Here is a 27162-nt window from a genome sequence, read left to right on the forward strand (position 1 = left end):
AGCGATCATCCCTACCTGTTACTATTCACAACAAAAAAAATTCCTTCGGTAGCTGGGATGTAATGTTAATAACTAACTTTTTGCTGCATCAATTAATGTCTATATTGAATGTGTCACCTCAGGCCCCCTTGGGTGTTCCAAGGTTTTTCACGTCAGGGAGACGAACTATCCTAGTGGCGCGCTTCGATAGTAGACTGCCTATGACACGATCCTTTCCCAAATCAAATTTAGGATCACTGGAGCCACGGCAGTCTAGATTAGAAGTATTTGTTAAAGTCCACATAGCACCCGCCCCCCTCACTGGTGATCTGCACCGTAACTTCTGCGACAGAGGATGCCAGAGCCCGTTCCAGCTTACTCATTCAGTTTTAAGTCAAATTGTGGTCGCTCCCATCCCCGCCAGGCCTCGATTAGATAAATCACATGGATATTGAGGCTGCTGGGATCATGATTTAGTTTTGACACATCCGAAGATGCCAGTGAGAAAACGCACGGAGTTATCTGTTTTCCTCTCCTGAATCTGATTTTATTAGGGAAATACCACACTCGTGTATCCGTGTGAGGGTGTTGTGTACCCGATGCAGTTTTCTCCAGTGCTGAGACGTAGTGAAACTTTTAGGATTGCTGGCTCCGGTGAAAATAGACAGGCGTGAAGAAGTTCCCGTATTTAAATCTCCCTTGGCATTCTTCCATGTGCCTGGTCGGGAAAAGAGTTAATGAGACTATCTATCTGTGTGGACTGAAAGCGTGTAACTCGGAAGGATACGCCACTGGAGATTCAAATTGTCTACCTTGACGGCAATAACGCCGTTATGGTTACTTTATTGCTCTAATGTGGCACGCTTGCTGGAGGAAATGTGGCCTAATCTAGAAATTCATCAAATTATTTAAACCAGAGTGTGAATGATAAAAACCTAACTTTGAAGGGCCTTATGTCATATCTTTGATCTTGTTGCGGTGTTAGGATTTCAGCAGCAACTACGTCGAATTCAGGGCATAAAGAAGGGAGATTATGTAGGCTGAGAAAGAATATCACAGTTCTGTTAACGTCTCAGACTCAGACTGGATTAAGGTCGCTTTAACCAGTATCTGGTGATGAATGAGGTCAACGGAGTTACTGATGTACCAAACACAGACATATCGATGGCGTTTGCTGTCAGTGTCTAGGAACATTACTGAATAAATGAAATCTAAACGTATCTAATAGAAAACTTACTTGATTCCTAGACCATCTTTGTCCCTGAAGATAATGGGGACCTTGATAGTCTCTCTCTGCACATATTCAAGGGTAAAATCTGTTGCAACATACAGCAAAACTTAACTTTAGCAGAGAAGCGAGAAAAGTCAACCCAACAATAAGTATAGTTAATCCGAAAAAAATTTGCAACCGCTGGCATCGTGGTGGATCGAACAGGGATTTGCCCAGGATTCTAAATTTGCGCCTTTACAGAACAACCTGAGTTAAAAAATCAACGTAGCTCTTCCATGTGAATCCGCAGAACCAATAATGTAGCCGCTACTTAACAATGCCTCTCCATTGAACCTGTATTAACGGCCTCATGTTTTATAAAAAAAATTGGCAGTGGCTTTGATTCGTTCTCCCGCCCTCCACCCCCACGCATCCTCATGTAACGCTGGCCAAATCCCTGTTGGACCAATTGCTGCAAATACAGACGGTTCAGATATCAACAACATGCAAATTATTTTTTAAAAAATAAACGATATCAGCAAGTCTATATATAGTTATTTTATTTTGTGGATAGATTAAGGAAAATTTACAATCCACACAGACACATACATAATATTACGATTATCCTTTCTCATACCGTTGTATTTTTTAGTAAAATGTTTCGAATTATTTTCCTGTGTTTCAGACGTCATCTCGTTTCGAAATTGATTGCACAGCAAATGTTACAAAAAAAATGACTTGGATTGTGAGATAATGACGATAGTCGTCAAGCTCTGAAGTCATAGCCTGCCTTCACGGCGGGAAATTCGAGACTCAAACAGAACCCACTGACCAGGCAAGCTGCAGTACTGCTGCTGCAGTCGCAGTCTTGACGTGGATTTACTGTACATTTAAAAACACACCTCTCTTCCAATTCTTACCTTTTCCTTTCATAAAGTGCACGTAACTTGAATTGTATGAGGCAATACTAAGCTTTTCCTCCACATCAAAAGTCCTCATGCTGGCTATGTCATCGTCTGAGAGGTCCTCATTGTCATACCGCCTTCTACAAAATGTGCGCTATAAACAGAACAGAACCAGACCTATATGTAACGCTACACCAGTGTTGAATCCGCAGCCATTTCAAAAAATAGATTTCATAATGAAACATCGTATTTGTGTACTGGCTAGGTATTAAATTTAACTTTATGAATGTGTACTTATTTTGATCAGTATCAACACGACCAAAGTTTATATTTGCATATGGGACGCACGCATTGAATGTTGCAACAGGACGTACTTCATATACAAACAATAGTACTGTACTAAGTACTCGGATGATGAATTGGAAGTATCTTTTTAACATCATAAATCGACCTGATAAATCGATCAATTTAAAGAAATTTACGACTCATGTATTTTAATGAAAGCCATCCCACCGCGGTCCTTTCATAGATTTGCAATTTAAACGTGTTTATGTGCATTTTCTTTCCTAAGATCACAAAAAACTGCAATGGTTGAAACAATTTCATAACGTGGTCCAGTTTTTAAAGCATGATTTTGCATAAGGCTCCCGCTGAATTCAGCACTTTTCAGACCTGCTGCTATATTATTGGACATTTGTTCAAGTCCGAGAAGAGACCAAATCTTAACGTGAAACCTCGATGCAAATGATGTGGGAATTTGTTGCAATACTTCTGTAAACACTAATGATTTGACCATCTTCGACTAAGTGGGGAGCCCGGTCCAGGCAAACTCGAGGCGAACTTTGCACACAGCAACGTTAAAATTTGAATAATACTGAATTATTTTAATACTATTACATGTGCAAATAAGGGTGGGTGAGCTATCATGCAAGAATAGAAATCAAATGGCGAAGTGGAAGTTTCAGGTTCCTCATTTCGAAGGGGAAAAAAAAACTTTTTTAAAAAAGCGCAAAGGTTTTGTAAACAGGGACAACATTTTGTTTCGTGCCAGACCTCTCGTCGCTAGGCGTCCGATTCAAGCGAATACGAGACCGAGTTTGAAAAGCACAAACACAGATCTTCGATTTTGGGCTTTCTAGCCTGTCGTATTTTTCCCGTTCCAAAAAAAAGAGAGAAAAGGTGAGGGCAGGAGATTCGGGGGCGGGGGGGATGAATGGATGAAAAAGCTTGAGGGGTGGGCGGGGAGGGGGGGAGAAACTAGGCCGTCGAGCCTGGGTTGTAGGATGGAAGGCGGCCAGCGGGAAGCAGCGCTTCCTCCCGCAACACTGTAAACACACCAGACCCACTCACTCCAGCCACTTCCCCCACAGCTTGGGGCGGGAGGGGGAAACCCGTGACCATTGGACAAAATAAAAATAATAAACGAGAGAAATTGAAAACAAAACGCATTTTAAAAATAAAAGCCCCCACAGCACACACCCCCCCTCCCATTTTCACTCATCTTCAGACTTAAAACAGGAAGTCACTAGCCTTTCACAGCCCAAAATAAAAACAAACGAGGCCATTTCAGCTCCAGTCACACGGTGACTGCTCCCCTCCATATCACTAGTAGCTGCATAAATCCTGTCTTTTTAATATGGCATAAAAACTCGTTACGTTACAAAAAACTACAGACCAATCTTCGTCCAGAATCTTTCTCTACATCCATTTTTGAGATAGCATTACTCTAAATCACCAATGCATCACCCAGGATTTTGTGAATCCAAATAACTTTCAGTCACTCTACAGCCCGTGTAAAAAGACACCATTTTTCTATAGGACTCTATTGCATATGACGTCATACACTTCCAAAAGCCAGAAAACACCTTACGTCACGTCGTTAGCCCCTTTCCAATTAAAAAAATCGGGAATTTTTCTTTCCGTGCACCCCAAATGTGCAAAAATTAAAATAATAATTAAATGCTCTTCCCACCTTGCAGGTTATTAAAATGCACCTACTACCCCCCCCCCCTACTTAATTGTAGATTGGATGGATGGGGGGGGTGAGGGAATGCGTGTTCCCCGCAGTTTTGCAGCGACGGATTGTTGCGATGCAGAGCCGCACGCCACGCACGCACAGCGCCGCTTGCACCACTTCCCTGCAATCATAATGTTGGACAGGCAACCCTCCGACTCCGGAACGGGCCCTCTCGTCCACAAAACAGCAGCAGGGTGCCAGGGCTTCCACTGCCCATCCGGAAGAGCCCTTTTCCTCCGTAAGTCCTGTATCCACCCGAGCTGATAGTCAATGCCGTGTCGCACGATCTTTCACAAATGCACTCCCCGAGGAAGGACAGCGAGAAATACTGAACACCATCGATTAATAGCCGGTTTGAGGTCAATACTAACTCCAGTACCTGGTTACCTATTAATGTTGCATTGGATCCGAAATTTTTGATCTTTCCACAATAGAACAGCTCCTCGTCAAATGGCTGTTCTCTACGAACGTTAATATATTCAATAAGGCTCTTACATTCTTAACTGTCAAGAGGCTCACTCAATATTGCTCGTTTGCTGCCTTCAAACTTACTTTTAAATCACGAAATTTAGGTAGCACCAGCATTTATTGTCCACCACTAATTGTCCTAAAATAAGTGGTACAGTAGCAAGTTGTTTTAGTGAACTGCTGCACCCATGTTAGTCCCTCACGACATTAACCCAACAATGAACGAATGTCAATATCCAAGTCAAGATGATGCGTGCCTTGGAGAGGGTCTTCTACGTAGTAATGTTCACAAGTGTTTGCTTGCTCGTTTGTTTTTCTAGAATAGTCATGCGTTTGGGAGGTGTTGTGGAGGAAACACTGGCGAGTTGGTGCAATTCATCTTGGAAATAACTTATGTTGCAGGCATAGTGTGGTACTGTATGTCAATCAAGCAGGCTGCTTTGTCTTGCATAGTTAAGACTTGTTAGAACTTCGCTGTTCCAAGCAAGTGCACATTCTAACTTAGACAATGTACGTATTGGAAAGTCTTGGGGAATCGGGTGTTGAATTACGTTTTTCAGCTTCTGACCTGCTGACGTAGCCACAATATTTATGTGGCCGGTCCAATTAAGTTTTTGGTTCAAGGACACCTAAAATGCAAATGGTGAATGTTCTGCAGGTCTTACTTCTCCCACACACTATGTCCAAAAGAAGCAAGAGCGTGGAGTTGAGGCCAAAATCAGAACCAATGAAATCTGACATTTAGGTGGAAGCCAAACTGAATATTAATAAGCATGTTATTTGCAAGCGTCATGTCCAAGATACATAGATCATAAATTGTTTTAAAAGCTGTACTTTGTTTAAATTTAATTTTTTTTTTCCTGGACTAAGACATGGCCACCAGCAATCACATGAAGCAAACGGACCACAATTTCTGGAAGGGTTCTAATCAGTCATTACCAGGCTAGCATTCATCGTGGACATCGTCCTCCTGGTATGTCACGTCCCTGAGTATGCTGTAGCTTTAAGAGGTGTATTTTGTCCTGGTTTCTTTTGGGGGACAGATGCTGAGCAGCCTATGAAAAGACAAGCAACTTGTGAGTGCCTTGGGTTTAAATATGGAACTATAGAAGCAGCCTGAGTGGGTGTGGTCAAATTCTCACAGATCAAGGACTTTTAGTTAGCTTTCAGCAGTTGCTGTCAGGGTCCCGAAGAAATGGAAGCTATTTTTCCCTCTCTTGATTACAGCTAAAAGCTGGGGCTTCTTTTTCAGGGCTGTTGGTTGAAATGAAACAGATTTGTCTCAAATGCATTTTATTTTTGTTTTGCCAGAGCTATTCTTTCCTTTTCTTTTGCCTCTATTTCAAGCTGCCTCATTTGCATTGAATTTTACCAATTTCCAAAGATTCCAATGGCATTTCCAACAATCGTAAATGTTGAGCTATTGCTGCAATTACTTCCCCTTTTTGCATAGACAAAGGCAACCCCCAACCCTAGCTGGTCTGCCAATTCCAAAAGCTTTGCCTTGCTCATATTCTGTGAAACTCCTGAAGTGACTCCTTCCACCTCCAGGAACCTCTCAGTCATTAAAAGAGCCATTACGACACAAGGCACACCCTTGTTCAACCAACTGAATTCAACACCCAAAACAAAACATGCTAACACTTAGCACGTGCTGCCTTTAAGTCCAATAATCCGAAACTCAAGATGAAATTAGAGGTTTTGATCCCGGATGAGCCCCCAATCTGTTATGGAGTAGAGCAGAGCCCCTCAAAATATATTAAGAAGGTAGTGTAGACTCAACATTTTCTTATTTTAAAAGGTAAATGTCAAATGCTGTGTTCCACATGCAATTCGATTGGTCAAACTACTCAACATTAAGCAAAACAATTTATTCAAACACAATTGCTAAAATACAATAAAAGAAAAAAAGAACTTCGAATAACTGTCAGAGAACTGAACAGAATAATATCTTAAAGTAACTATGACTAATTAACTGTTTAAAATAGTAACATCTCAAACACCCTTGGCAAAAGGCATATTCAGAAAAACAGATTTGTCTCACGTCCAATCCAGCAGCCGAAGAACAGAACCCCCCACTTTTTGGCTGTAATCAAGAGAGGGAAAAATAGTTTTCACTTCTTCAATTCCCCAAGAGCAACTGCTGAAAGCTAACCTAAAGTCCTTGTTCTGTGAGAGCTTGACAACACCCACTCAAGCTGTTTCTATGGTTCTAACGTTTTAAAAGAAAAACCCAAGGCCTCACAAGTTGTTTACCTTCTCCTCACAGACTACTCATCACCTGTCCCCCAATCTCACTCTAAAAGAAACCAGAACCAAACATACCTCTTAAAGCCACAGCATCATCACACCCTTGTATCGTGTGAATCACAAAGATCAGTACATGTGATATCTCCCCCAGCGAGTTCAGAACAAAGCAGAGCTATTGAAGCTCTTATGCCTGAAATAACACTAACAGTTCACCACTGATCTCATAAAAATGAAAAATGGTCCAAGCTCGAGACAGAAAGCAGTAGTTATATATGTACTACTTTATTACTTACTTCATTAAGGAACCCTGTCACATGATAAAATCCTAGTCTCCGAAAGAAAATTTTTTTTTAGATTAGATTCCCTGGAAATAGGCCCTTCGGCCCAACAAGTCCACACCAAACCTCTGAAGAGTGACCCACCAAGACCCATTCCGCTACCCCCTAACTAATGCACCTAACATTATGGGCAATTTGTCAAGGCCAATTCACCTGATGTGCACATCTTTGGATTAATTTCAACTTCTGGACTGCCTTGCTTTAGTTTGACAAGAAGTTTGTTAGTAACATCAAGTCTGCTCAGAATCTCACTGGTGACACCACAGCCTAATTCTCAGCTCAGTTAAGCCTATCTGTCACCCAACTTCCCAACTGAAATTTTGTTCCAGAAGAGATTTTGTACCTGCTGGAAAAGTGAGCACCAATCTCAAGTCATTGTGCCTTCATCAACTTTAAAAGGAATTAGATGTTTTTTTTAATCAATCTGTTCAGAGATTACACATCTCTGAAGCAGGTGTGACTAGAACCCAGGCTTCCAGGCCCAGAGGTTGGAACATTGCCTCTGTTTCACAAGAGGCCTATTTTAAAAGGAATTATGTAACTTCCGCCAACTGTACCCATCAGAGTATGAATGCCTATGGAAAGGAGCTTTCATTGGACACTGACCTCTGGACACCATCAAAAATCATGTGAAATGATTTAAACTATTCTTAATCGTACACATTTTCCTTTCTTCTCTTCCTTGTATGTGTGCTTGTGATCATACACTCCAAGAATTATCCCCAAATTTGAATGCATGAAAAATTATACTTTTGGCTTAATCCTAAACAGTTTGCTGCAGGTCATTTTAAAATAGGACTTCACAGAGGGTTTCTCAGGGTGAACACAAATGACCCAATTTAAGATTTTTTTTTATATAAAACTCTTACTTATGGATAGATTGGGAGGAAAATGAAATAACAGAATTCACCTCTCCCTCCTGTCTGGAACAATAGGGGAAGTTCTGCAAGATACTGTCATGGACAACATCCATAATTTGCTCATGATTGCAAGTAGACCAAAGAAGCAACCATTGGTCAATTGGATTTTCTTGATTTTTGTGGACAAGAACACAACTGGGTAATTTTCCACATCATCGAATAAGTGCTATTATTGAACTGTACTAGAACAGTTTTGCAATCGGTATTGCTAGTTCTGGATCACATCTTCACTGTTTTAGCTGGACATAGTCAGTGCTCATATCCTTTCCTGCACTTTGTGCATTGTGTTTTTCATATCACATGGAGTGAGTCAAATTAGTTGAAGAATATTAAAAATCACACAATACTAGGTTATAGTCCAACAGATTTATTTGGAAGCACTCACAAAGCACCTGGTGTTGGGTGATTTTTAAACTTTGTCCACCCCAATCCAACACCGGCTCTTCCACATCATAGTTGAAGAATGTTATCCTTGATGAAGGAGGAGACTGAAAAGAAGCATCCAGATGATTGTGAATGCTTCAGTCATATCTTTTGTATTTGGGTGCTGAGCTCTGCCATCACTGAACTTGGGTATGTTCATGAAACCTCCTTGTTTTAGTTGTGCATCACAACTGGATGTAGCGGGAATTCAGATCTTTGGTCTGATTAGCTGGCTGTGGCATCATTTAACTTTGTCTGCAGTATGCTTCTTCTGCAGTTAAACACGCATCTACTTCTGGTTTCAGCAGATTGGTACCTCATTGTTAGGTACACTTGATGCAGCTTCTGCTTTGCTCTTTTACAATTTGGTTCCTACTGTTAGTCCTTAGATACCCATTCCTAAGCTGCAGGATCTGTTCTGAATCCCATATTGCACAATGGTACATCAAAATAATGGAAAATCCCCTTGGTGTGCAGTAACTGTAAACAGCAATTGGTATTTTATTTCCATAAATATTTTGAGGTTGTTCCTTTTACTAATACTTTCATGCATAAATAACTGTGCAGCAGGAACGTTGGTGAGGGTGAGCTTCAGTAGGGCTTTTCTTTATATTGACTCCCTCACCAACAGATGCAGTCTGGTAGATGTGCTTCAAGACTTGGCCAGTTTAAGTCAACAGTAATTCTATCAAGTCATTCCTAGTGATGATCAAAGGTTCCACTCAAGAGTATATTGACTGCTTTTGCTGTCATAGAATCCTAAGAGTGTGGAAACAGGCCATTCAGTCCTTCGAGTCCACACTGATTCTCCGAGGATCATCCCACCCAGACCCACCCCCTACCCTATTCCATTAACCTGCATCTTTCAGGGCTAATCCACCTAGCCTGCATATCGCAGGACACTATGGGCATTTGAGCATAGCCAATCCACTCAACCTGCACATGTCTTTGGACTGTGCTATTTCCATGTGGTGTTTATTATCGACACTTAAATGGTGTATTTCAATTTCATAACTTGTATTTCATGAATTTATCTTAATCTTATGACAATAAATGTTCTCGTAGAATAGCATTAATTACAAAACTAACTTTACCTCCACTGCCCATTTCAAAGGTCAAAATACTGAATCATATCTTAAAGCACTAATGCATTCACTTTTTGGAAAATTTTCAGTTATGAAAGCCATGAACTAACACAGACGTATCAGTAAGGGGACATTGTTGGATTGAACTATGTGAGATAGGATAATTTATATTCACGTAGAAACAGTTTTATTTTTATGGAAGCAAAGAAAAAATTATTTATTTTAATAAAAAAGTTAGTCACTTAAAATTGTATTTCACCTATCCAATTTTCCAATCTTTGCTTCACTAACAGATGACAAAGAATGGGAAATATGGCATGTTATTGCAGTGAATCAGGGGAAGGCAATAATTAGCACTTCCTGGTCATCAGCTTTCAAGACACTAATAGTACCAGGAAAGTTACTTTCATGTATCCAACTGTAAGAATGTAAAGACCATTTAGAACAAAAGATTAGCAAATGTATTAATAAGTAAAGTCCATTCAGTCATAAAGATTAGTGAAAATGTTATAATAGAAAGCAGAGCAATGCAATGTATTTGTAGAAATCAATGTCTCGTAAATCTCAAACCAACTGTGAAAAGGTTCTGAAGAATATATCTTGATAACTTAATCATTTTAATTCCATCTCATTCCTCCAGTCATTTTGGCTCTGAGCAAGGCATTCAGTTTTGAGTTAGGAGGTCAGGCCTGCAGCTACTATATATGTACTAAATTTTTTTCTACTCACTTGGGCTAAATATTCAGTGACTCAACCCAATGATACACAGACTTCCTTCAGAAATGATATCAATACTATTCTTTAAAAGTCTTTGAAAAAAAGAGCTAATCTACTTTATACAGGTTCTGTCTTTCTTCCACATATTTACAGTCCTTCCAAAATGGCCTAGAATAAATGAAATTTGAACCAAGAACTTCCTGTGCTGTACTGTTTTTCATTCTTAAATTCATGACCATCTTAACCTGCCATGGTATCCTTCTATTCATCTCTAGCCATGGGGTTAACATCAACTTTTTAAACTTTTCGCTAATTCAGATGAACCCCAGAAAACAGACCTGATTAAAAACAACCATCTTCCAAGGTCAGTCTTTGAATGTGCAATTAATTTCTCTGTGTGTTTACAGAATCTTCATTTAACCTTACAGCATACAAAACCACTTGCCTTCATCCATAAAGTATCATTTTTCTTCAACATCACTTATTTCCCATCACAGACTGGACAAGAAAGTCCTTTCCATCTCCAGCCCTACATGAAAGTTTAGTGTATTAAATATATTTTCTAATCAACATGTTCAGAAATGTTATTACACATCTCTGGAGCAGGTGGGACATGAACGTGGGTCTCCTGGCCCACACACAGAAACACTACCACTGCACCATAAGAACTTTAGCTCACTCCAGAGTTTAAGTCCGAACAACCAATCACTCTTTTAGCCAATCTAGTTAATCAATCCACCTGCCTACTACCAGCCCCCATCAACTACTTCTGCAACCTTTAATATTCAATAATGTACATGATTCACAAGTAGTATCTCTTTTTGCCCTTAAGCAGAATACCATTAGAAGTATTAATCAGAAGAACACCTATCCTTCAATAACAAACAAGCTTCCAGGTTCAAATGTCATATCAGAGACCAAGTTGCATTGAGTATGATTCAAGATATCTCTAACTTCCTAACTAATTCCATCTTTTGTATGATAGGTTTGCATTAAAATAATCAAAAAAATCGTAAAACACATTTTGTAAGGTAGCTCAATCTCCAAATTCAAATGCATACACAAACTGTTTGTGTGAACAGTGATAGTGAAGCCAATTTCCTCCCACTTAATACCATACAGTTTAAATAAACAATCTTTTCTGGATGCAATAAGGTGACAATAGCGAGTTTTGAGAAGATTTGTAGCTCAGGTTGAGGTTCTGCATGTAGGTTTGCTTGCTGAGCTGGAAGGTTCATTTTCAGACATTTCGTCACCCTACTAGGTAACATATCCAGAGGCTCACTGATGATATTACTAGTATGGTGACGAAACATCTGAAAACAAACCTTCCAGCTCAGTGGGTAAACCTACATCCATAAGATAACTATGATCAAAGGAAGTAAATTTTGCACAAGCAGGCTCTTTCAAGGGTATATTGTCCGATGCATAATTTGAGTGTGCCTTACTATAACAGACTTTTATGCGGGTGGAGATAAAATGATCAACAGATAAAACCTTAGAAACACATCTTCAACCAAATAACATTTCTCAGAATTACTGATGCCATATTTAAGTCTTGTGAATCACACTGGGCACGACCATTTCCCCAAGGAGATCTCTAATACAAATTTAATATAAAAGAAAATAAAAAGCCTTGAATGTAGTAGTACTTTTCAAGTCAATTTTGCAAGGTGATTAAAAGAATACACAGGATTCTTGGCTTTATTAATAGAGGTACAGTACAAAAGCCCAGAAGTTATATATACCCCTTTTTATATCTTTCCCCTCTCACCCTAAACCTATGCCCTCTCGTTCTGAACTCCTCCAACTCAGGCAAAGACCTTGTCTATTTACCCTATCCATGCCCCTCATGATTTTATAAATCTCTTAGATCACCCCCTTAGTCTCCAATGCTCCAGGGAAAACAGCCCCAACCTACTCAGTCTCTCCTTATTGCCAGGATTGGAGCTATGTCCTTGTATATCTTTTCTGAACTGTCAAGTTTCATAACATCCTTCCAATAGGAGGAAAACAAGAATTGCACACAATATACCAAAACTGACCTAACCCAACTCCTGTACAGCCACAACATGACCTCCCAACTCCTGTACTCAATATGCTGACCAATAAAGGAAAGCATATTAAACGCCTTCTTTACTATCCTATCTACCTTCGACCAGTCTTTCCTACTAGTGAAAATATCCAGGCTCTCAGTTTCACTCTTCTAAACTCCATTGAATACAAACGCAGAGTTCTCAAACGCTCCTCATATGATAACCCTTCAGCTCCAGGATCATACTTGGAAACTTTCTCTGGGTTCCCTCCAAGGCCAGCACTTCCTTCCTTAGAAACAGGGCCCAAAACAGCTCTCAATATTCCAAATGCAGTCTCACTAGAGCCTTATATAGCCTCAATAGTATTTATTCTGGTCCTCTTGAAACGAATGCTAACATTATATCTGCCTTCCTAACTGCTAACTGAATCTGCATATTAACCTTAAGAGAATCCTTAACTAGAACTCCCAAGTCCCGTTGTGCTTCAAATTTCTAAAGCCTTTGCCCATTTAGAAAATAGTCTACACCTCTATTCCTCATACCAAAGTGCATAACCTCACACTTTCCACATTATATTCTACCTTCTATTTCTTTGCTCACTCTCCTAGCCTGTCCAAGTCCTTCTGCAGTCTCCCTGCTTCTTCAACACTACCTGTCGCTCTACTTATTTTTGTGTCACCTGCAAAGTTAACAACAATGCCTTCAGTTCCTTTGTCCAAATTGTTAACATATAACGTGAGTAGCTGTGGACTGAACACAGACCCATGCAGAACTCCATGAGAAATTCTCTATCAATGCCCCTAACAATGCCTCTACCTTACCCCTAACACCATGGGGTCTTATTTAGCAGCCATCTGTGCAGCACCTTGTCAAAGATCTTCTGGAATTCCAAACAGATCATGTCCACTGGCTCTCCTTGGTCTAACTCACTCATTACCTCCTCAAAGAATTCTAACAGATTTATCTGGCATGACCTCCCCTCGATAAAGCCATGCCAAACTTTGCACTTCCAAGTACTCTGCAATCTTGTCCTTAATGGACTCTAAAATCTTACCAAGAATGGCCTATAGTCTCTGATTTTCTGCCTCCCTTCCTTCTTAAACAAGGATGACATTAGATATTTTCCAGTACTTTGGGACCCTCCCTGAATCTACCACCTCCTCAGCTATCTCCTTCAGAACTCAGGTGTAGTCCATCTGGTTGGGTAATGTATTCACCTTCAGACCTTTCAACTTCCTCAACACCTTCTCCTTAGTGATCGTCACTGCATTCACCTCTTCCCTGATTCTCTTGGATTTCTGGTACGCTACTGATGTCTTCTACTTTGAATAATGATGCAAAGTACTTATTTAGTTCCTTTGCCATTTTTTCCTCATTATTACTTCACCAGCTTCATTTTCCAGCCATCCAATGTCTACTCACCTCTCTCTTACCTTTTAGGTATCTAAAAAGAACTCCTGCATTCTTCTTTTATATTACTAGGGAGCTTACTCACCTGTTTCATCTTCTCTCTCACTGCTTTTTTAAAAAGTATCCTCTGTTGGTTTTTTAAGCATTTTTGATCCTCTGGCTTCCCAATAATCTTCACCACGTTGTATGATTTTTCTCTTGTTTTGTGCTGTCCCTAACTTCACATGTTAACCCTGGTTGCCTCATCCTACCCGTAGTATGTTTCTTCTTCCTTGGGATGAATTTCTACTATGCCTCCTGAATTGCCCCCCGAAACCCCTGTCATTGTTGCTCCATCATCCTCCCTGCTAGGCTTTTCTTCCAATCAGCTCTGGCCAGCTCCTCCCTCATGTCTTGGTAGTTACTTTTACTCAACTGTAATACCGTTACATTTGATTCCATCTTCTCCCTCTCAAACTGCAGGGTGAATTTTATCATATCATGGTCACTGCCCCCTGGGAGCAGTGTGTACACCTCACAGTCTTTTCAAACATTCTTTGACTTGGGATCCCAGTCCACCTCCCTATTGAAATCCTCCATGATTATTGTAATAGTGCCATCATTACATGCCTTTTGTATCTCCTGATTTATTTTCTTCCCCATGTCCTGACAGACACTGGGAGACAGGGGGTAGATTGCTCACAGAATTCTTAACCTTTGAATGTGGGCGGCACAGTGGTTAGCACTGCTGCCTCACAGCGCCAGAGACCCGGGTTCAATTCCCGCCTCAGGCGACTGACTGTGTGGAGTTTGCACATTCTCCCCGTGTCTGCGTGGGTTTCCTCCAGGTGCTCCGGTTTCCTCCCACAGTCACAAAGATGTGCAGGTCACGTGAATTGGCCATGCTAAATTGCCCGTAGTGTTAGGTAAGGGGTAAATGTAGGGGTATGGGTGGGTTGCGCTTCGGTGGGACGGTGTGGACTGTTTCCACACTGTAAGTAATCTAATCTCTCAATCACAGCATTATGTGGATAATCAGTTCAATTTCTGGACAATAGTAAACCCCAAGGTGTTCTCAGTTATGAGAATGTGTGTGTGTATGTGTGTGTGTGCAGCTATCTGCCAAATCTTACAACCTAAGCACCTTTGTCTTTAAATTATTCATTTGTGGGATGTGGATGTCGCTGGTTGGCCAGCATTTACTGCCTGTCCTTGGTTACCCCTGAGAAGGTGGTGGTGAGTTGCCTTCTTCAACCACTGCAGTCCATCTGCTGTGTGACTGCTTCAGTACCTGAGAAATCATAAATGATGCTGAACATTGTTCAGTCAGAGCAAACATCCTCACTCTGACCTTTTGGTGGAGGGAAGGTTATTGATGAAGCAGTTAGGTCTAGATCACTATCCTGCTGCTGTGAATTACAGTCACAGCAGGAGGCTATGCTCAATATCACACATCAAACCTCATTCAACAGCACTTTTGAAACCTGTAACCTCTACCATCTAGAGGCATGAAGGCAGCAGCTGCATGTGAACACCACCACCTGCAAGTTCCACTCCAAGACATGCACCATCTTGATTTTGACCCAGTGATGGTAAAGGAACAGTAATATAGTACAATCATTGAACTCCTTCCCTCATAGTATGGTGGGTGTGCCTACATGCCAAGGACTGTAGTGATCAGGAAGGTAATTCACTACTAACTTCTCCAGGGAAATTAGGATAGGTCTAGCCATGAACTCCCACAAGCCACAAATGAGTAGATTCTGCCCATCCAGCCTGTGCTTACCCTAACAGAGAGTAATCCAAATAGTTCCATTCCCTACTTTTTCCATAATTTTTCAAATATATGTACAGGTTTTTCTTAAACCACCCTGAATCATTAATGATGAAAGTTAAAAATCACACAACAATCACACTAGCTCTGATAGCTAGTGCTTCCAAATAAACCTGTTGGACTGTAGCCTAGTGTTGTGTGATTTTTAACTTTGTCCACCGGCTTCTACACATAATTAATGATGAGGCAGAGTTGATCTACTTGATTGAAACTGACAATAATAGCTTCAGTTCTATTAGTGCAAAGAGTTGATGAATCTATTGAACCATAAGGCTGCTGTCTCATTAGAGAGAGAGATGACTGGTGATAGTTTAACCTAAAGGTCATCATACTTTAGGTAAGGGGACAGGTTGGGAAGGAGAGTCACAGAAATGTACAGATTGGAAACAAACCCTTCAGTCCAACTCATCCATGCCAACCAGATATCCTAAATTAATCTAGTTTCATTTGCCGGCATTTGCTCCAAATCCTTCTAAGCCCTCCCTATTTATATACCCATCCAGACGCCATTTAAATGTGGTAATTGTACCAGCCTCCACCACTTCCTCTGGTAGCTCATTCCATTTATGCACTATCCTCTGCATGAAAAAGTTGTCCCTTGGGACCCTTTTAAATCTTTCCCATCTCACCTTAAGCGTATGCCCTCTTGTTTTGGACTCCACTATGCTGGGGAAAAGAGCTTAGCTATTCATACCCCTCATGATTTTATGAACTTCTTTAAGGTCACCCCTCAGTATCTGATGCTCCAGGGAAAATAGCCCCAGCCTATTCAGCCTCTACCTATAGCTCAAATCCTCCAATCTCTGCAACATCCTTGTACATCTTTTCTGAACTCTTTCAAGTTTCACAACATATTTCTTATAGCAAGGAGACCGGAATTGAACAAAGTATTCCAAAAGTGGCCTAACCGATGTCCTGTACAATCACACCATGACCTCCCAACTCTATACTCAATGCACAATGAAGACAAGTATACCAAATGCCTTGTTTACTATCCTACGTACCTGAGGCTCCACTTTCAAGGAACTATGAACCTTGGTCTCCAAGGTCTCTTTGTTTGGCAACACTCCCCAGGACCTCAGCATAAAGTGTATAAGTCCTTCCCTGATTTGCCCTACCAAAATGCAGCACCTCACATTTATCAAAATTAAACTCCATCTGCCACTCCTTCACCCATTGGCCCATTGATCAAGGTCCCCTTTCTTCAAGGTAACCTCAGCTGGTGCAGGAATTGAAGCCACACTGTTGAAATCACTGCATCACAAACCAGCTGTCCAGCCAACCTAGATAACCAACCTTGAGTTGCTATAATCATTCATGAAACACATGAAAGAATGGTTGAACCAGAGTCCCATCCTCAAAAGATAACTGAATATATACACTTGAAAAAACTGGAAAGAATGGAACTAATTGGCCAGCTCTTCTACAGAGTGGCCCATGCATGAAGAGCAGCATGGCCTGCTTCTGTACAATATGACAATGATTCACATCTTTAGACCATCCCAAAGTGCTTCATATAAATGATCAGATAATCTGTTTTCTGTTACGAGATTTAAAAAATTGGTCTTGACCTGGGAGTACTCCTTTGCCCTTGCTGAATGAGATTTATTTCTGATTATAATAATTCTCGAGGAATATTGTAGTTTGATCTTGACCTGCTCAATAGGTACTGTGTCAAAAAGATTGTCTAAACCTGATGCCACATCTACATGATACCACAAAATTTTAGTCAGTAAAAGATTATTCCCCCTAATTGATTTACATCCCCAGCTATTTGTAAAGACTACCTCTATTTATTTTAAATATGACTTTTGAAAATATTGAGGACCTTCCTGAAACTCTGATTATGGATGTCCACACTTACAAAACAATGTAAACCAACTGAGAGCACCAATTACTTTTCATAGCAGATTTTCAATGTATTTTATACTATGACTTGATAATAAACTCAATTCACCTCAAAGAGTGAAATCTATGTCATGGGCTTCTTTAATATACAATTCACAACTCAGATGAGGCACATGGAAATGTATTGAAACAAATTGTGGTAAACATCAAAACCATTCAAACAGGGATCAGTGTGGTTCAGGCAGGAAATCCTAATCTATCACCCATCTGACCAATCCCAGGACATATAAATCTAGAATGGGCTCAAAGAACAAGCCTTTGGCTTGTTCCAAGCATAAAAACAAGACAAAGCAGGATGAACTCAGCCAAGAACACATTATGAAAACGAAACCAAATCTAAAGTTAAAAACCTTTTCCATTTCTTGGTCAACAGAGTGTAGTTATACTATCAGTATTGCATATTTTTGCAACTTTCAGATTAAGTCACATAAAATACAAGTGCAATTGGCATATTCAAGAGACAGTTTCATCTTGCTATTTAATGGCAAACTCTGAACAAGTTATGGCTCCACAGTTGATCATATTCTAATAATTAATTAAATCTGGCATCGGATTACTGATGGACTGTCTTAAGATCTACTTTCTGTCTATGACTCATTAAGAGCAATTAGACAACCTTGAACACTTCCCAACATGAATACCATATAGCCAAATAAAACTGTACATGTGCAACAAATTTGCATATGTGCACAGACACCAAAGATGCCTTTGACTCAGTGCCACAAGGAACAGTAGTATACTGAGTCTTGGATCAGTGGTAGCATACATTCAAATCATAAGGTTCTGGGTTTAAATCCCACTACAGAAGCATGAGCATATAATTTAGACTGGCAGTTTAATGAAGTTATGGTGGAGCAACAATCTTAAGAGGTAAGATATTAAAATCAAAGTCATGTCTACCCTCTCAGCTAGACACAGGATCCCATGGGTTTAATTGGAAGCACTGTTGGACTATAACCTGGTGTTGTGTGATTTTTAACTTTGTACACTCCAGCCCAACACCGGCATCTCCAAATCCACAGGATCCCATGATATTATTCAATTAAGACCAGGGTGTTCTGGACAACTTGTATGCCTCAATAAACATCTCTAAACACAGGTTATTTGGTCATCTCATTTTTCTTTATGAAACCTTGCTATGTGCAAATTAGGTGCAGACAAATTCAAAAGAAAATCTAGCGCAAATCAAAATTTTTTATGAGCCATCTCTAACTCGAAGCTCAAGTTGGATGGAATTCTATGCATACTTTCAGAATGTAATGCACACATCTGCATTTCCTACAATAGTGACTACACTTCAGAAATATTTGGCTGAAGAGCATTCAATGCATTATACAAATGTAAGGTTTTTAAAAATCTTTTCTTCTTTCTATCAAGCACATACTAGTTTAAAAAACTCTGAAGCTTGTAAGTCTGGAATCTGAAGTTCTTTCAGCTTCTACAAAAAAGTAGAATGAAACATCTTTTTATTAAAAAAAATATATTTTTGCCCTAGCACAGAACATATCAGAATTCAATCTTGGACCTGCTGGATGACTATAATTTACACCAGATTTGGCACACATGGACAATGGTGAATTGGGGAGGTTTAAGGAAACCGTCAGATACTCTATATTTATATATAATACTCTCCAAACAGAATGGATCTGACCAAAGTATTTGTAGAAATTCATGGAAAAGTTTAATTTCCATGTTAAAAAACCTGATACAAACACTAGAGTCATAGAGATGTACAGCATGGAAACAGACCCTTCGGTCCAACCTGTCCATGCCAACCAGATATCCCAACCCAATCTAGTCCCACCTGCCAGCTCCCGGCCCATATCCCTCCAAAGCCTTCCTATTCGTATACCCATCCAAATGAATGACAAGCCCCAATGCCTTATTTTGTACCATTTTAATATTTTACATTTCCAGCTGTTTGAGTTAGAAAGTAGAATTTTTGCTGAATGAATAAAATTGAAAAAAAAATTCAAAATTAAATAAAAGCTTTTACAGTTTTGCAGATGAATGAACAGTATAACATTCCTTACTACTAAGAGGAAGAAGTAACAATGAGAATGAAATGATAAATTAAAAGCCATTCTAATTTGCAGGAAATTAATCTCTGAAGGACACTTATGAGAGAATTAAAGGTAGGATAAGTGACAGTATTGTGATAGAGGACTGGAAAGACAAAAACCTGATTTTAATTGGGATACCCTAGGGAAATAAGATAAAATGGAGAGAGGAGATGGTGGTATATTGGTAACGTTATTGGGTTAATAATTTGGAAGTACAGGCTAATGCATTAGGACACAAATTCAAATCCCTGATTGAATTTAATTGCAATGAATAAAACAGGAAATCTAAAGCTAGTCTAATCTCAGAAACCATAATATTTTTTCAAAATTTATTCACAGGATGCTTATGATTTGTCTAATTTATTGCCTATCCTTAATTGCCCAGGCGAGCAGTTAAAAGTCAACCACATTGTTCTGGGTCTGAAGTCACATGTAGTCCAGGCCAGGTAAGGCCAGCAGTTTCCTTCTCTAAAAGGAGATTAGTGAAGAAGATGGATATTTCCAACAATCAACAATAATACCATGGTCACTTTAATTGCACACTTTTATTGACTGCAAACTCCACAATCTGCCAAAGTAGGATTCAAACCCTATGTCCCCAGAACAGGGGCTCAGTGGTTAGCACTGCTGCCTCACAGCACCAGGGTCCCAGTTTCAATTCCAGCCTTGGATGACTGTCTGTGTGGAATTTGCACATTCTCCCTGTGCTTGCGTGTGTTTCCTCCGGGTGTTCCAGTTTCCTCCCACAGTCCAAAGATGTGCAGGTCAGGTGAATCGGCCATGCTAAATTGCCCATAATGTTAGCTACATTAGCCAGAGGGAAATGGGACTGGTTGGGTTGCTCTTTGGAGGGTCAGTGTGGACTTGTTGGGCCGAAGGGCCTGTTTCCATGCTGTGGGAATCAAATCTAATCTAAACAATTCCTGGTCTTTAGATTAACAGTCTCACAACTAATCTAATAGGTTGGCTAATGTGGTGCCACTGTTTAAGAGGACAAGCCAGGGAACTATCGACCAGTGAGCCTGATGGCTGTGGTGAGCAAGTTGTCGGAGGGAATCCTGAGGGACAGGATGTACATGTATTTGGAAAGGCAAGGACTGATTAGGGATAGTCAGCATGGCTTTGTACGTGGGAAATCATGTCTCACAAACTTGATTGAGTTTTCTGAAGACGTTACAAAGAGGATTGATGAGGGCAGAGCGGTGGACGTGATCTATATGGACCTCAGTTCGGCATTCGACAAGGTTCCCCATAGGAGACTGGTTAGCAAGGTTAGACCTCATGGAATACAGAGAGAACTAGCTATTTGGATACAGAACCGCCTCAAAGGTAGAAGACAGAGAGGGTGGTGGTGGAGTGTTGTTTTTCAGACTGGAGGCCTGTGACCAGTGGAGTGCCACAAGGATCGGTGCTGTACATTTCATCATTTATATAAATGATTTGGATGTGAGCATAAGAGGTATAGTTAGTAGGTTTGCTCATGACACCAAAATTGGAGGTGTAGTGGACAGCGAAGAAAGTTACCTCAGATTACAACGAGATCTTGATCAGATGGGCCAATGGGCTGAGAAGTGGCAAATGGAGTTCAATTCAGATAAATGAGTGGTTCTGCATTTTGGGAAAGCAAATCTTAGCAGGACTTATACACTTAATGGTAAGGTCCTAGGGAGTGCTGCTGAACAAAAAGACCTTGGAGTGCAGGTTCATAACTCCTTGAAAGTGGAGTCGCAGGTAGAAACGATAATGAAAAACCGGTCTGGTATGTTTTCCTTTATTGGTCAGAGTATTGAGTACAGGAGTTGGGAGGTCATGTTGCGGCTGTACAGGGCATTGGTTAGGTCACTTTTAGAATATTGCATGCAATTCTGGTCTCCTTCCTGTCAGAAAGATGTTGTGAAACTTGAAAGGGTTCAGAATAGATTTACAAGGATGTTGCCAGGGTTGGAGGATTTAAGCTATATAGAGATGTTGAACAGTCTGGGGTTGTTTTCCTGGAGCATCTGAGGCTGAGGGATGACCTTATAAAAGCCTGAGGGGCATGAATAGGATAAATAGACAAAGTATTTTTCCTGGGGTGGGGGAGTCCAGAACTAGACGGCATAGGTTTAGGGTGAGAGGGGAAAGATATAAAAGAGACCTAAGGGGCAACGCTTTCATGCAGAGGGTGGTACGTGTATGGAATGAACTGCTAGGACAAGTGGTGGAGGCGAGTACAACTGCAACATTTAAAAGGCATCTGGATGGGTATATGAATAGGAAGGTTATGGGGGGATATGGGCCAGGTGCTGGCAGGTGGGATATCTGGGTTGGGATATCTGGTCGGCATGGACAAGTTGGACCAAAGGGTCTGTTTCCATGCTGTACATCTCTATGACTCTAATACCACTCGCCATCACTACCTCAGTGATGTTTTTTTGGGAAGTCTGCCGTCATTTTGTGGTCCAGCCAACGTGATACGACTATGTGACTCTCAACCCACAAGAAGGTTAACTTTTAATTATTGTCTGAAATACCCAGCATGCCTCTCAGTTCAAGCTAACAGGTAACTGACCATGTCAGCAACAGTGACACATTTAGTGGAAGTATAAATTCAGACAGGAGGATGAAAAAAAACTAGTTTACAAAATATTGATATTAAGTTTTGATAAGAATTCTACGGAAAAGAGAAAAAGCAGTACTAATACACTTAAAAATTTAAAAATCTAAAAATAACATGAAGATTATTAGAATTTAATGTAAAGTGTTTCAAATACTGTTTAAACTTCATTTGCTGACAGAAATACTGGAATTCAAGTGTGACTCTCTTGTAAATCAGCTTGACTCAGTTAGTGGCACTTTCAACAGAGCCAAAAGTTTGTGGATTTAAGCTTTACTAAAGACTTGAACCTACAATCTAGAGTTAAGACTAACATATCAATGCAGTCCTTAGTACTGTATAGTTGGTAGTGCCATTTTTGGGGCGAGGTGTTAAAATGAGACACCATAAAACATGTGTAAGTAGATAGGTTCCATAACACTACTTGAAGATTTATTTCACTGGAGCAGAGGAGGTTGAGGGATGATCTTACAGATGTTTAAAAGATAAGGTGAATAGATATTTTCCTCGGTTGCAGGGAGTTCAAAACTAGGGGGGGTATTTTTCAGGTGAGAGGAGAAAGATCTATAAAGGGACCTGACTGGGTCGTATGTGGAATGAACTGTCAAAGAAAGTAGTAGATGCAGGTACAGTTACAATATTTAAAGACATTTGGACAGGTACATGTACAGGAAAGGCTTAGAGAGATGTGAGCCAAACACAGGCAAGTGGAATTAATTTAGTTTGGAAAACTTGGTCGGCACGGACAAGTTGGATTGAAAGGTCTGTTTCCGTGCTGTATGACTCTACATATGAAATAACATGAGAATTCTGATGTCCCAGTGAATACTCAATCTTCAAACATGATCAAAAACACATTTTTTTGTAGGATTCTGTACACAAATTGGCTTCAGGCTTTGTTTACATGTCAATGATTAGTCTTTGAAAGTACTTCATTGATTGAAAATTATTTTGGATCGACTATGGCACCACCCTGTGTCTAGAAAGTTGACCAAACCATTCTTCTTGAACATCAATCCACAGTCAACCAGATATGGGACTGCACATGTCCAGTTCTAGTTTTATTAATCCAGGCTTAGTTAGTAAATCAAAGAACAAGCATTTTTTCCACAACTGCATTGTCACTGTTGGGGTTTCCTATGGCTTCCACATCTACAGGTTGCCCCTCAACAACATTGTCTGAAACTATCAAATACCAGCTCTAGCATTTTTCTCAATCCCTTCACCACTTATGATTGTCACACAACCTGTCAAACATCTAATACTGAATCAGCAGAAATTTCCTTCAACTAAATACCAGAAAAAGAAAGCAATTTTCTTTGAATCTCATCGTATCCTCCATTTCCTAGTCAATTCCATCATCCATCTGATGTTGAATCAGACTGTTTGTGGTGTCATAACAAACATGAAGTTAGCTTCCAACCACAAGCTTGTCATCACTAACACTGCTAATTTGTACCTCTGTATCAATCACCCGACTTCATTATTTTGCACATCTGCTGCTGAAACCTGGATCTGTACCTTTGTCATTTGTAGATTTGGCTATTTGATACATTTCTGCCTGGCTTTCCAACTTCCAGTTAAGCAATGACTCAACTTTAAAATTCTCATTTTTGTTTTTCAGACCTTGCTCTTCCCATATCTATAACCTCCTCTAGCTAACTAACTGTCTGAGACATCGGCAGTCCTCCAATTCTGGCCTCCTGAGCATCCCTCATTTACTACATTCACACCTTCAGCTATGAAGATCTTAACTCCCTTTTTCCTTCTTTAAGACATCTTTTTAAAAGCTACTTCTGACTAAAATGTCTTTATCTGGTTTGGTGTCAAATTGTGATGTAAAATGCTCCTGTGAAGCACCTTGGTGCCTTCTACTACATTAACAATGTTACCTAAATACAAATGGTCAATGTTACAGGTTTGATTCCAAGCCTGTGATGAATTTGTTTGATTGGTTGGGGACAGCAATGATGTAATCAATTTCAGTTTTAGTGAGAATGGGCAAGGAAAACATAATTGCATTGTGTTTCTCCAGTCAAACTAACTGAAGACGGTTTCTCTCAAAGCAAGGTGCATTTAACAAGCTGATAACATTTTGTGAAAAAAAAAAATTCTCCTGGAACTGCAGCCCTCTGCCTCTGCTCATTTACATTACGCCTCTGCCAGTGTTCAAAAACAACCAATGAAATCCTTATCTCACCAAATGAGAAGATGCAGCATCGAATCTCCATATCTGATCAGGTATGGGGTTCTCTCATGTTTTTAAAAATCGCTCTGTATTATTATGTTCCCATATTATTTCTGGCACTCTCAAGATCAAAGTGTGTTGCACAGCATTAATGTTGAGTTTTGCCCAATGTTTCAAGTTTTTCTTCATATATATGTGTTTAATTATTTCAGGCAACACCTCAGTGAACTGCACCATTGCACCCTTTCTAAAACCTCAATATCTTCCTTTGCACATGAATGCTGCTAATCATGACATCTTAGATTTTATATTCTGTACTTCCTGTGATAAAATCCAGCTTTATCTCCCTCTGATGATCATTTTCTATCACATAGCCCCAGTTTCGAAGCAGTAACTGCAAGTAAATGATTAGTGTTTTGTTAAATCAAAATTACCTCAAAATACTTACTCATATCAATAGTGTTTTGCAATTTCCTTTGGTTTTCTAAAGAATTAACAATACTTCCTATTCTGGTATTGTGCCAAGTCTGACACTATTTCCTCTAGGCGTGGATCACAGACATAGAAAGTGAACAGAAATGGCCATGGACAAATGGAACGTCTTTGTTCTTAAAATAGTGCCATAGGATCTTTCATATTCACCCGAAAGTGCAGGCATATATTTCATTTACTCTCAGTAATATTACTTAAAATCTTATTTGTTTTCTCTATAATCAATTCGCACTATTGTGAATCTTTAATGAGTGGTCAATTATTGATCTCAGGTCTTTTTCTTAGATATTTTTACTCAACATTTGTGCAAATTAAATGACACTGCCACTCAAGACCAGTCACCTAATTTAAATTGTCATAGTCATACAACTAGACCATGCTGAATAATCCCAAACTAGTCCCACCTACCTGCTCCTGGCCCACATTCCTCAAAATCCTTCCCATTCATGGACTTATCCAATGTCTTTTAAACATTGTAATTGTGGTCAAAATGTGTGGTGTTGGAAAAGCACAGCAGGTCTAGCAGCATCCAAAGAGCAGGAAGTTGACGTTTCAGGTGTGAGTCCTTCATCAGGAATGTGGGGGCTAAGAGGGCTGAGAGATAAATAGGAGGGTTGGGGTGGAAGGTAGCTGGGAATGCAATACTGGTTGGGAGTGTGATTGTGATAGGTCAGTGGGGAGGATGGAGCAGATTGGTGGGAAGGAAGATGGACAGGTAGGATAGATCAAGAGGTCAGTGCTGAGTTGGAGGGTTGGAGCAGTATGAGGTGGAGGAAGGAGAGATTTGGAACCTAGTGAAATTAATGTTGATGCCGTGTGGTTAAAAGGTCCCAAGGCAGAAGATGAGGCATTCTTCCTCCAGTCATTGGGTGACTTGGAATTTTACGGTGGAAGAGGCCCAGGACTTGCACATTCTTGGTGGAGTGGGAGGGGGAGTAGAAGAGTTCGGCCACTAGGCAGTGGGTTGTTTGGTGCGTGTCCCAGAGATGTTCCCGGAAACATTCCATGAGTTGGTGTCCTATTTACCCGATGTAGAGACCACATTGAGGGCAAAGGACACAGTAGATGATGTGGGTGGATGTGCAGGAAAATCCCTGGATGCTGCCTGACATGCTGTGCTTTTCCAGCGCCACACTTTTTGACTCTTATCTCCAGCATCTGCAGTTCTCATTTTTTCCAATGTTGTAATTGTACCCATATTCACCAATTCCTCAGGATGTTCATTCCACACACAAAAAGCCACCCTCTGTGTAAAAGATTTGTTCCTCATGTCTTTTTTAAAATCGTTCTCTTCTCACCTTAAAAATGCATCCCCTAGTCTTGAAATCCCTCATCCGAGGGAAAAGACTCCTACCATTAACCCTATCTTTCCCCCTCATGATTTTATAAACTTGGTCTGATCCACACACACTGTCAGTAATCTAATCTAATTAACATGTAAATAAATTCTTATGAATTCAGAAAACTGGAGTAATTTTATCTAAGTATTCTTTACATTACAGAAAAAGGTATGTTTTCATATTGCTATTATCTCCACATATGCTATTCCATAACTTTATGATTTTAAGCCAACTCAAGACAGACAACCAACCAGCAAAATGGCCCATTCCTACCTCAATGTAAATACACAAACAAGGAATCATCGATATAGAGAACAATCATGTTCAGCTTTTTATCCTTTCCTTCAGAGAGAAGTATCATCCACAAAACTCAAAATCAGATCAAAATCCTCCTACCACATAATAATCCAAACAATGTTCACCTTTATGCCAAATCCAAAATGTTACTCGTGGGTGGTTTAGCCACTTAATCCATTGAAACTTCAAAGTCACCAGGCAATGATTCAATCAATTATGGTAAAACTTAATGTCAAAATAGTGGCAGTCAGATATTGCAAGTCAGATCAGGCAAAGCAACATTCTCGCCTGAGCATATTTTCAAGAGTCGTGAAGGTGGGAAAAAAAATGATTTTTCAAATGACATTTTTGGATTTTTCTTGGTAGCCTAAGAAATGGCGAGTAACTTCACTACCAGTGGTTATGAATTTAGAGTTAATAAAAAATTGGTGCAGGAGTAATCCATCTGGCCTCTCAAGCCTGCTCCATTATTCAATAAGATAATGGCTTTTCATGGACTTTACTCCACTTACCTGCCCACTCACCATAACCCTTGAATCCCTTACTGTTCAAAAATCTATATTTGTCTTAAAAATATTCAACAAGATAGCCTCAATTGCTTCACTATGCAGGAATTCCACAGATTCACAACCCTTTAGGTGTACAAGTTCCTCCTCAACTCAGTCCTAAATCTGCTCCCCTTCATGCTGAGGGTATGCCCTCAGGGT

At 40.1% G+C, this 27162-nt stretch overlaps 1 protein-coding gene across 11 annotated transcripts in view; it reads right to left on the reverse strand.

Annotated features, from left to right (window-relative positions):
- LOC122562672 (lysine-specific demethylase 2B) overlaps positions 1-27162 on the reverse strand; it is a 218332-nt gene that overhangs the window by 189860 nt on the left and 1310 nt on the right. For 5 of the 11 annotated variants that reach the window (XM_043715718.1, XM_043715717.1, XM_043715725.1 and 2 more), the window contains exons 2-3: positions 2110-2248; positions 1217-1295 (exon numbers count right to left, since the gene is read on the reverse strand). The exons of 1 other annotated variant lie outside the window; for it this stretch is intronic. In XM_043715718.1, the coding sequence (XP_043571653.1) occupies positions 1217-1295; positions 2110-2248 (218 nt within the window). Of the gene's footprint in view, positions 1-1216; positions 1296-2109; positions 2249-3769; positions 4030-4066; positions 4470-5518; positions 5635-27162 lie in introns of those variants that run through there. 5 more of the 11 variants (XM_043715721.1, XM_043715719.1, XM_043715720.1 and 2 more) reach the window with 4 other exon arrangements.

This window comes from Chiloscyllium plagiosum, chromosome 25 (genome assembly GCF_004010195.1).
Source record: "Chiloscyllium plagiosum isolate BGI_BamShark_2017 chromosome 25, ASM401019v2, whole genome shotgun sequence".
In the NCBI taxonomy this organism is placed as follows: domain Eukaryota; kingdom Metazoa; phylum Chordata; class Chondrichthyes; order Orectolobiformes; family Hemiscylliidae; genus Chiloscyllium; species Chiloscyllium plagiosum.